Genomic DNA, 11728 nt, shown 5'->3' on the forward strand with positions numbered 1-11728 from the left:
ACCCCACCCAATACAACTAATTTTTTGAATTTAAGCTCAAAAGAGGGTAAAATATGTTCTTTCCATACTACTATGATGGCTTTCGAAAGAACCTACATAAAAATGTAAAAAATGTGTTCACAATAAGAATGAATCAGTACATAGAATGAAATTTAACATGTTTTTGTTAATTATTAAGTGTTAACGCTAAGTCTCCTCTCATTTCATTGATCTAAGGAAGATGTATATTCCATGAAAAGAGTTACCAGTAATACTTTTTATAATGTAAATTTATAATTATACTTTCAAATCAAACACCTATCAGCATATCCTTGCACCTCCTTTGGGTGCAAGCGCTACTATAAATGCTTCTGCATTAAACTTAGGTCCTCGTGACTTTCTTTTTCGATAACCGCTGATACAAATCTCTGTATTAAACAGGACAACTTTCCTGATTATGGAAAAATCAGCAAAACACTAATAATCTGGGTGCTGCATCCCCACTGCTAAATAAGCAGAGGAACACTTCGAAAGTATTAAGAATGAATCAGAGGATTGGATTAATTTTTGTTATGTGCTTCAGTTGAAGATGCCAGCAGGACAATAGTAGCCTCAGTTCGAGAGCACGGCCTGGGGTTAAATCAAGAACTGAGATCAAAGCAGCAAGTCATCCAGACATTTCACTTCCGCTCTTTCACCGGACAATAAGTCCATGTAAAAGAATGAGCCCTAGGGGAAAATGTGCTAAACACAATAAGTCCATGTAAAATTATGAGCCCTAGGGAAAAATGTGCTAAACGCAGTTAAGCATTTACCATCTCAGATTCATTGAGCTTACTAACTTTTACAGTTGTAAGCAATATCCTAGATGTGGCAAGAATCAAACCATACAGTTAATCAAAACCCTAAAAAATGCAATACATCATTCTTTCTCCAAGCAATCCCTAAAATTTCTCCAATTGGTACCAAGCTGTTGCACACCATTGAGCCTGTCACGGTGATCTCCACTACCATTGTTTTTGTTTGATTTTCATAATTCATAATTTATTATAATCTGCAATGAAAATGATTAAATTATCATTTTAAATATAAACTAAATTCTATTTGAATATATCAATTCCAAGCATATTCAAAAATTATAATAAAATAAAATCTAGATCCTCACCATGAATTTCATTTTTGAGGTATGTCTCATGGATAACGAGGAAAGCGCTGAATAAACAGGACAACTTTTCCTTTATGGAAGAGACATCAGGACACTGATAAGCTGGGTGCAAAATCCCAGTGCTAAAGAAGCACACTGAACTGGTCTTTCACCTTGAAAGCACATCTCATAGATTTCACAGGCGTCACAGGCACCCAAATAAATCCCTGCGCATCGGATTGTTGGTGTTCCTCAATGTAATATTTTGAAGCCGCAATGTAATATTATCAAAAACATTTCCATGAAAAGAAACACACTAATCTGCATTGAAATGTTGAAGATATACCTGAAGGCTTGAAAATGTTCAAGAACAGAGGTTAAAGCAGCAACTCATCTGGGAGAGCAAACGAGACATTTCACCACTTCTCTTTCACTGCTCAAAATTTGCATGCAAAGTAATGGGCCCTAGGGAAAATGTACAAAAAAGTCTTTGCTTCTCATTGCTAGTAAGTTTCTACAATCCATAATAGTATTCTTATTGCTTCTGGATTTTGATTGTGTTTCTATTTCTGAGCCAAAGTTTCAGATCACACTTAGTGAATTTTCAACAAGGCAAGCATGAAATCAAGTCACACTCAGTCATCCATCGCCAGAGCAAACATGAAATCGAATCACACTCAGTGAACCATCATCAAAGCAAACATGAAATCTTCCAAATTGTACATTTCACTTCTTCTATTGAGCATCAACCATACAGTTAATCAAAACCCTACACTCTGAAAGAAGAAATAAGTGACTTGGTACATGTCTGAGAAATACCTATTTGAAGAACGAAAAAATGCAATACATAATTCTTTCTCCAATCAATCCTTCAAATTTCTCCAACCGGTACCAAGCTGTTGCACACCATTGAGCCTGTCACGGTGATCTCCACTACCATTGTTTTTGTTTGATTTTCATAATTCATAATTTATTATAATCTGCAATGAAAATAATTAAATTCTCATTTAAATATAAACTAAAGCTATTTGAAAATATCAATTCCAAGCATATTAAAAAATTATAAAAATTAAAATCTAGATCCTCACCATGAATTTCATGTTTGAGATACGTCTAATGGATAATGAGGAAAGCGCTGAATATACAGGACAACTTTTCCTTTATGGAAGAGCCAGCAGGACACTGAAGGCCTGAAAATATTCAAGAACAGAGATTTAAAGCTGCAAATCATCTGGGAGAGCAAACCAGACATTTCACTTCTTCTCTTTCACTGCTCAAAATTTGCATGCAAAAAAGTCTTCTCATTGTGAGTAGGTTTCCACAATCCAAGTCTTCTCATTGTGAGTAGGTTTCCACAATCCATAATTGTGTTCTTATTGCTTCTGGATTTTGATCGTGTTTCTATTTCTGAGCCAACATTTCAGATCACACTTAGTGAACCATCAACAAGGCAAGCATGAAATCAAGTCATCCTCAGTGAACCATTGCCAGAGCAAGCAAGAAGTCGAGTCACACTGAGTGATCCATCATCAAAGCAAGTATGAAATTTACAAATTGTACACTTAACTTCTTCTTCTGTTAAGCATCAACCACCCCACATAAACTGACCTCAACAACCATATAGCTGCCAGAAACTAGAACATTTTCAAGAACAGAGATCAAAGCAGGAAGTCATCTGGGAAAGCAAACTAGACATTTCACTTCTGCTCCTTCACTGCAAAAACATTCCATGTAACATTGTAGAGTAAGCCCTAAGCTAAATGTGCGAAAACTCTCTTTTTTGGAAGTCAAATTTTCTGTCTTCTAACTGTGCTTGGTTAATTTGTTGGAAGTTTGATTTTTTTTGTTCTCTATCATTCATCAGGATGATGGACCACTTTTGAAAAGTTGATGCAAACAACAGCAACGAAACATTCATAGACTGTGGAAATTCGACTTCTTTTTAAAAAACATTCTTTTTTGTCAAAGCATTAAGCACCCCACATACACGACTTACCAGCCAACTAGCTGCAAGAAATCAACCTGCATGACCATAGAATGAGGCCAGAAATGAGGATCAAAGTAATGGGCAGAGAAAATTGAGAACAGCATCTGAGAGGGCCCAAATTAACTTCCACACTGGAGCTCTTCCACCTCTTAGCCGGATGAGGCTCTTTTGACAAATCAAAACTGACACCCTTCATTCTCAACTCTTGAATGCACCTCCCCAGAGCCCTCAATTCACTCTTCTCCCTCTGCAACATCTTCAAAACGTGGCCTTGAACAATCAGCTTGTGGAAGATAGTACATATAAGAACCAAAGATGTCACAGAGGACATAACAGCAGGGATCCACCATCTCGCACAGCTCTCAGCATTTTCCTGAATGGCAGCAGTGAAAAGAAGAGTCAGAAAAATTCCATGAAAAGCAAAAAAGAAGCAAGTAAGTTGAAAGATCTCTGAGTTAATTGTCTCAATCCTTGACTCTTTTGAGTCAATGTGGCGAGAAACAATTTCCTCCTCTCTCTGCCACAATTTGAGAAGGAGCAGATGGCCCCTGCTATCTGCAATTTCTTCAAGTGGATGATGTGGAGGAGGAGAAGAAGATGAATCGATCTTTATCTGCTCCTCATCAACAGGGATCTCAACAATATGATGATCACCATTTAAACTCGCTTCACATATAACAATATCGGTGCATTTATCAGAATCCATCAGAGCAAAACGAGATCTCAAACCAAGTACAAAAATTAAAAAACAATATTTGCTGCTAATGAAGCTCTGGGCGCTTTCACCAGCAAATGACAGAACAAGGAAATGCAGAGCTTTGGATGCTTAAGCGGTACAGTTTATGAGCATCAAACAAATGAGAGAGTGGATGTTTCATCACTGGGTCCACGCGATGTATTTGAAGGGCCCTCGGCGGTGTAACGGCTAGTCAGTTTCTCGAGGTGACCGTTATGGCTCCGTTCATTTAAACACCGGTACTTTCTACCCCTAATGGTGAAAATTGCAATACACTTATCTTACGTTTTAGGGCCCATTTTATATTGATTTATGTTTAATATAAAAATAAATCTGAGTAGCAAATTGTTGAATGAATTTTGTTTGCAATATTATTTCAAAAATGTTATTTTTTTTTTCTCTAAATTTGGTTATAATTTATAATTTATTATTGGAGATTAAATATATGAATGTATAAAATTAATTCACTTTTTAAAAAATAATTGTAGATTGCTTTTGATTTTTTAAAATCTAAAATATAAATTTATCTCATCAATCTAATTATTAATGGTCAATCAAATGTATTTTTAAATGTCAATTTGAATGAATTACATTGTGTTTAATGTTTATTCCTTCATTTGAGATCATGGATGACATCCAAGTTAAGCTAAAGGAATGACTAAATTAATATTTGGAGCATTATATGCAACATTATCATAAGATGCATCATCTTCAATCAATTACACAGATTGTTGTTCTCAAATATTATACTTGTTATAATCACTTCATGTAGGAGTTTGTGTGTGGAGAACAAGACAAGATCCTCATAAATAAGTCGATTCCCCAAATGTGTATGTAAACATTACCTATTCCTTATTGAGAATTAGTAATCAAAGATCAAGGAGAAGTGCTCTCAAAGACAATTATGTCAATTTACTCTTTTTGATACAAATTTAAGTTTATGTGTGAATTAATTGTTATGGGCATTATTCTAAACTTAGAGAGCAACAAATGATCAAATTCTAAATTTTGACATAATGGGATTAGCTCATGCACACAACAAGTGTACATTATGTGACAAGCTTATGTAGGCTTCACATTTGTGCACTCGTGGATGGGGGGACCTCAATGAGATATGTCCAAGCATCCAACAAGAGTACACATAATGAAGGTGAAAAAATGAGCAATAGAGAGTACAATGCAAATCCACCTTATTCAATTGCAAATCAAGTTACATTCAGTTGGCAATTTGCCTTTGAAAATGCCAAGCTAATATGTGTCAATTGCTTAGAAAACTTTAGATATCGAAACTAAATCTAATCTTCTCTCTCGATTAGCACTGGCTTCTAGAGATTTTATATATATATATATATATATATATATATATATATATATATATATATATATATATATATATATATATATATATATATATATATATATATATATATATATATATATATATATATATATATATATATATAGGCTTTGTGAAATGAAGGTCAATCTTAGGATCAATTACATTCCCCAAGAACAAGAAATGTATTACAACAAATATGTCTGGTCCCAAATCATAAGGAACACATAGATTAAACTATTTGAAAACTTTTAGTCCCACACATAGGCTTTCGCATGATCCAAAAACATAGTTACCGAAGATCTCCTTCACAAATCCAAATTCCTCAATTAGGCTCAAGAATAGCTTAGAAAACACTACTCGAGAGAGAAAAAATCATAACTTGAGCAACATAGATCCAAATAAATTGCAAACCAAATGAACATGATCCAACTTAGGTCTTGAATATACTTTAACCATCATAGATGCCAACTCAAAGATATGAAGAACCACTTGATTGATCTCCTTGTACATACTAGCAAAATGGCATAAACTAGAAACACAATATTTTTGGTTGATGCAAGATCTCTTTGAAACTAAGATGCTTTGACATCATACATGTACACAATGTGACTAGCTCTTGTATGTACACACATACACTATAGGGTAGCACAATTCCCCATCCTTGTTTTTCCTAATTTTAACAAGATTTTCAATATGGAAACTGATGCAAGTAATTTAGCTATAGGGGCAACACTTTGTCAAGAGGGTAGACCTATTGGCTTCTTCTCAAATAAACTTAATGAGGCCAAGAAGAAATGCAATACTTATGACCTAGAGCTTTATGTTATGGTCTAAGCCCTTAAAAAGTGGAGGCATTAACTTCTACCCAAGGAACTCATTATATTCACTGATAACCATTGACTAAGATGCCTAAATGGTTAGGAGAATTTGATTTGCGGACATATGAAGTGGGCAAAGCAACTGCAAGCCTACACCTTCACCACAAAACACAAAAGGGCCAAGCTAATAAGGTGGAAGATGCTCTCAATATGAGATTTAATTTGGTACAAGAGGTACAGTTGCAGAGTATTGGGGTTGATGCCCTCAAGGAGTTATATAAGGATGATCTAGATTTTGGAGAAATATATCAGGTTTGCACTACTTTTTTTGATACCTATCTTACTTTGTACTCTAGTTACTTACTTCAAAATGATCTTGTATTTAAAGGGGGACAACTATGCATTCCAACATGTTCAATGAGGGGTAATTTGATTAAAGAAAAACATTGTGGAAACTTAAGTGGTCACTTTGGAATAGATAAGACACTTGAGTTGGTTAGGAGACATTATTACTAGCCCAAAATGTAGACAAACATAAGGAAGTTTGTAGGGTCTTGCACAATTTGTCAAAGGGCTAAAGGGGTTAGTACTAATCAAGGTCTCTACTAGCTTCTACCAATTCCATAAAGGTCAAAGTGTGACCATGGATTTTGTTATGGGATTCCCTAGAACAAAATAGGGTTTTGATAATGTGTTTGTCATAAATGATAGATTAAAAAAAATGGCTTATTTTGTCCCTTGAAAATTAGCTAATGATGCATCCCACATTGAAAAACGTTCTTTAAAGAAATAGTTAAAATTCATGGTCTTCCCCTCTCCATTGTTTCAAACAAAGATGTAACATTCCAAGGCCACTTTTGGAGCACCCTCTAGAAAAATCTTGGCACATGTAATGGACACCCCTGGATGTCCTAAAAACTAAACCAAATTGCTGAAAGGAATTATGTCAAATAGTTTGCATTCAACTTCTTAAAACCCCTTATAACTCTGTAAATCAAACGTTTATTTGTTTGTTGTGTTTCGTGCATGGAATTGGTATCATACAACATAAACAAGAAAGAAACTACAACAATATGCAAAGTGGAAATGAACTGCTGCTAATAAAATGTTATTTTCAGAATTCATAAAACCAAATACATGGCAGATTTATCAACTCACTAATTACTTCAGCAATATTGTCATAATACTCCAGCCCATGCTTACGAACTTGCTGCTACAATACTTTGTCCTCCAATCAGTCCACTACCTTCATAATACCATTCCCTCCAAGTGGCATAAGCGTCGGACAAGTAGTGAAGAAGATATGAGCAAAATATCAAATCTGCCTGTAGCCGGAAATGCAACTAAACTGCCTGATAATGAAGCCAATAAGAAAGAATTCCAAAGGCCAAACCCCAAGGGAATGACGTCTAGAATGTTACAAGAGAGGATAGACGTCCTCAAATGCCAAGAACGGAGCTGCAACTCACACACCAATTTCTTCTCATATTCAACCTGTCTAATGAAGCCACAAATGCTTCCTTTTATTCTATTCCCACGGGTCCCCTCAACTCATATGGGCAATGTGGGATAAAAGATGTGTAATATAAAACATATATTAAAATACCCCTTATGTCTCCCTTGGGTACACATCACCATAAAATAAATATTAAAGTAACACTTTAATATTTTACAATTAAATTAGACGTTACTTTAATAAAACTTCAGGCACTAAAATGTATTAGCAATCAGACTCTGAATAATGCGAGTGATAGCTCATCGGAAAGCTTTCACCGAGGAGTATCGAATCCAATCACCAAAATTGACTTGCACTATGTCCTGCCAACTTACTAAAAATAGTAAGTATGCCTGAAACTGAGTAAATCAACTTCGTTTTGGCCCAAACTGGAAACGACTAGGCCAAAACACTCCAGGATCCCATTGAACCCTTCGTTAGCCCTCGGGACCATGTAGAACAAGGCTAACGCACGCACACTTGGTCAACTGCTAAAATGGGGACATTACAGGCTCCACTTAGACTTTGGAGAACATGAAGGCCAAAAGATGGGATCATTACAAATTTGCCCTCCTTGAAATTGCTTGTCCTCAAGCAATTAAGTAACATAATGAACGCCAACCTCCACCTGGGTCCCAATTGAAGTAATGTGTGAAATCCATATGGAAGTTAAACCAACTGCAAACCTGCATCATCAGAACCAACCCCTGTAGCCTAGCATTCAAAACTTGTGCTGATGAAGTTAGAATGTCACCATAAGGAAACTCCATAGAAGATCTATGAAACGTTTTCTTCCCTGTATCCATCCACATAATATATATTGGACTGGAATGCATATTATCACCATCACGCATTGAAGAAGATGTACCTATAGGTGAACCATATGTACTCATGCTAATTGTATCAACAATAGGTGTTGCCGCATCGAAATATATGGACATAGGAACAACATTAACTGCTGCAATAGAAAACTGAACTGAATTTGTAGTTGATGAAAACTCATAATCATCAACATGTGTGGCTTCATTAGAAAATACATCAACCACTGCATTTATACCATTAAACTCCTCATTGGATGGTTCAACTGACATAGAAGTGGCTGCTGATATGGTAGTATCCTCATGTTCTCCTAATTCCACTATTACTGTAGCATCATCTCCCGACAAAGCTTCGTATGTGGTCTCCTGACTTTGCGCACATGTTTCTACTGATTTCACTGAAGCACCCATATCACCAACATCATAACTGGCTGGCTCTATACGTGTCTCGATCCCACTTGAGGAATCAACTACCTTCTGCTCTAGAGGAACATACAAATTACCAATATTGATGCCCATCTGTCTAGCCATGAGCTGCAACATCATGTCCATTCGCCTATTCTGCTCCTGCTGCATACGCTGCCCCTGCTCTAATGTATCCAGTAATTGTCTGAACATTACGTCCCCCTGATCTGGACCGGCATTCCCGCCTCCGCCTAATCCTGTATTCCTGTCATCTCGATCACCCATATTGTTGTCCTGATCAAAGAATATCTCCTCTATGTTTGTATGGCTGGATTCAATGTCCCCCTGCACGGATGTACTAGACTGTTTGCTTTGCAAGTCTGAAATCCTATTTTGTCTTGCTCTAGTATCGCGAAAATTATAAGGCCCCTGTTGCATGCTCAAACATAAATGCTTAGCCTGTGTTTTTTACTTACTTTTTCCCTCTATCCGGCTGTTCCAAATTCCCTATAAGACCTCCACAGGATGGCAGGACTTATAGCTCTGATACCACTGTATGGACACCCCTGGATGTCCTAAAAACTAAACCAAATTGCTGAAAGGAATTATGTCAAACAGTTTGCATTCAACTTCTTAAAACCCCTTATAACTCTAGAAATCAAATGTTTATTTGTTTGTTGTGTTTCGTGCATGGAATTGGTATCATACAACATAAACAAGAAAGAAACTACAACAATATGCAAAGTGGAAATGAACTGCTGCTAATAAAATGTTATTTTCAGAATTCATAAAACCAAATACATGGCAGATTTATCAACTCACTAATTACTTCAGCAATATTGTCATAATACTCCAGCCCATGCTTACGAACTTGCTGCTACAATACTTTGTCCTCCAATCAGTCCACTACCTTCATAATACCATTCCCTCCAAGTGGCATAAGCGTCGGACAAGTAGTGAAGAAGATATGAGCAAAATATCAAATCTGCCTGTAGCCGAAAATGCAACTAAACTGCCTGATAATGAAGCCAATAAGAAAGAATTCCAAAGGCCAAACCCCAAGGGAATGACGTCTAGAATGTTACAAGAGAGGATAGACGTCCTCAAATGCCAAGAATGGAGCTGCAACTCACACACCAATTTCTTCTCATATTCAACCTGTCTAATGAAGCCACAAATGCTTCCTTTTATTCTATTCCCACGGGTCCGCTCAACTCATATGGGCAATGTGGGATAAAAGATGTGTAATATAAAACATATATTAAAATACCCCTTATGTCTCCCTTGGGTACACATCACCATAAAATAAATATTAAAGTAACATTTTAATATTTTACAATTAAATTAGACGTTACTTTAATAAAACTTCAGGCACTAAAATGTATTAGCAATCGGACTCCGAATAATGCGAGTGATAGCTCATCAGAAAGCTTTCACCGAGGAGTATCGAATCCAATCACCAAAATTGACTTGCACTATGTCCTGCCGACTTACTAAAAATAGTAAGTATGCCTGAAACTGAGTAAATCAACTTCGTTTTGGCCCAAAATGGAAACGACTAGGCCAAAACACTCCAGGATCCCATTGAACCCTTCGTTAGCCCTCGGGACCATGTAGAACAAGGCTAACGCACGCACACTTGGTCAACTGCTAAAATGGGGACATTACAGGCTCCACTTAGACTTTGGAGAACGTGAAGGCCAAAAGATGGGATCATTACAGCACAAACCTTTCCTTTAGTTCTGCATACCATTCTCAAACAATGGGCATATTAAAGTGGTGAATAGGTTCCTAGGAAACCTCTTAAAGTGCCTCAACAAATAATATGGACAATCACTGGATTCCATTCTCCCTCGGGTAGAGCATGCTTACAATGGACCATCAATAGGATCATTGGTAAGACACCCTTTCAAATCAACTATGGACTACACTCCAAAGGATTGACAGAGTTAAGGGACCTACCAAAACAATTTAAGACTAGTACATAAGGAGAACTAGCAGATCTAATAAAATAGATACATGAATAGGTAAAAGCTACAATGCAATCCACCACAAAGAAGTATAAAGTCTAAGTAAGTAAAAGGAAAAGACAAGTCACATTCAAGGAAGTATGGGCATATCTAGACAAGGTTAAACTAGCCCAACAGAAAAAAAAAAAAAAACCACAAAGTTACATATGAGAAAAATAAGCCCTTGCATTATCATCCATAAATTTGGAGACAATGTTTATGAGACCTCTCTACTTCCTATAGTTGTAATTTCTCCTATTTTTAATATTTTGATCTTGCTCTTTTCAAGGGTGGTATAGGCTCTAATGATTCTTTGTGGGATGAAGACGATGAACATGAATAATGGTTAAAGGATTTCCCTCCTAGCCAACTAATGCAATTGGAGAAAATTTTGGATTTAAAGCTCAATAAAAAAACTAGAAGGAATACCTATAAGAACTATCTAATCAAATGTAAGGGCTTACCTGATATAGATTCTACATGGATGGATGAGCAGACTATAGCCAAGCATGGTACTGCCTTGCAAGAGCTACTCTCAAGTGGGAACTTGAGTTCAAAAATCTAGGGGAGTATGGTGCAGGAGAAGCCCTCCTAGGATGTAATAGAATAGGTTTTAATAAGTCTTAGATGCCTAAAGGATCACTAGATCCATTGAATGTAATAATGGACCTAATTGTAAGGCTAGATGACATAAGGTGCTTTTATAAACCTCGAGGTCAAAACTAGTCAAAGAGTTTAATCTTGATAATTGTATTGGACTTAGTTGTCTTAGGTTGTTTTGAGTGGAAATTCACTCATTTGGAGTCTTGAGAAGTCATAGGTTGTTACATCCCAAATTTTGACCTAATTTTAAATTTGCTCATAGTTGTTGGATATAATGGGTTTTTCTTTCATAATCATGTGAAATAGGTAGTTATTTATATCTATTGCATTAACTGCTAATGAAGATGGTTGTTAACCATTACTTTTTATATGATGTTTAACAATTGCTTGATTTT

General features: G+C 36.2%; 1 protein-coding gene across 5 annotated transcripts; it reads right to left on the reverse strand.

Annotated features, from left to right (window-relative positions):
* Positions 1-241: 241 nt before the first annotated feature.
* On the reverse strand, positions 242-3981 carry LOC149578704 (uncharacterized). Of its 5 annotated transcripts, none has more exons than XM_089831238.1 (6): positions 3120-3963; positions 2212-2837; positions 1943-2103; positions 1470-1517; positions 1145-1350; positions 242-1033 (listed from the first exon to the last, which is right to left on the reverse strand). In XM_089831238.1, exon 1 carries the CDS (start codon positions 3814-3816, stop codon positions 3127-3129), a length of 690 nt encoding a protein of 229 aa, XP_089687364.1. In that variant the 5' UTR covers positions 3817-3963; the 3' UTR covers positions 242-1033; positions 1145-1350; positions 1470-1517; positions 1943-2103; positions 2212-2837; positions 3120-3126. The 5 variants fall into 5 exon arrangements, with proteins under 5 accessions (XP_089687364.1, XP_089687358.1, XP_089687346.1 ...); XM_089831232.1 differs by having other exon boundaries at positions 1470-1556; XM_089831228.1 differs by having other exon boundaries at positions 255-1033; positions 1470-1588; positions 3120-3981.
* Between the last annotated feature and the right edge of the window lie 7747 nt (positions 3982-11728).

This window comes from Cupressus sempervirens, chromosome 1 (genome assembly GCF_028749045.1).
Source record: "Cupressus sempervirens isolate cs-2001-9-10 chromosome 1, ASM2874904v1, whole genome shotgun sequence".
NCBI classification, from domain to species: domain Eukaryota; kingdom Viridiplantae; phylum Streptophyta; class Pinopsida; order Cupressales; family Cupressaceae; genus Cupressus; species Cupressus sempervirens.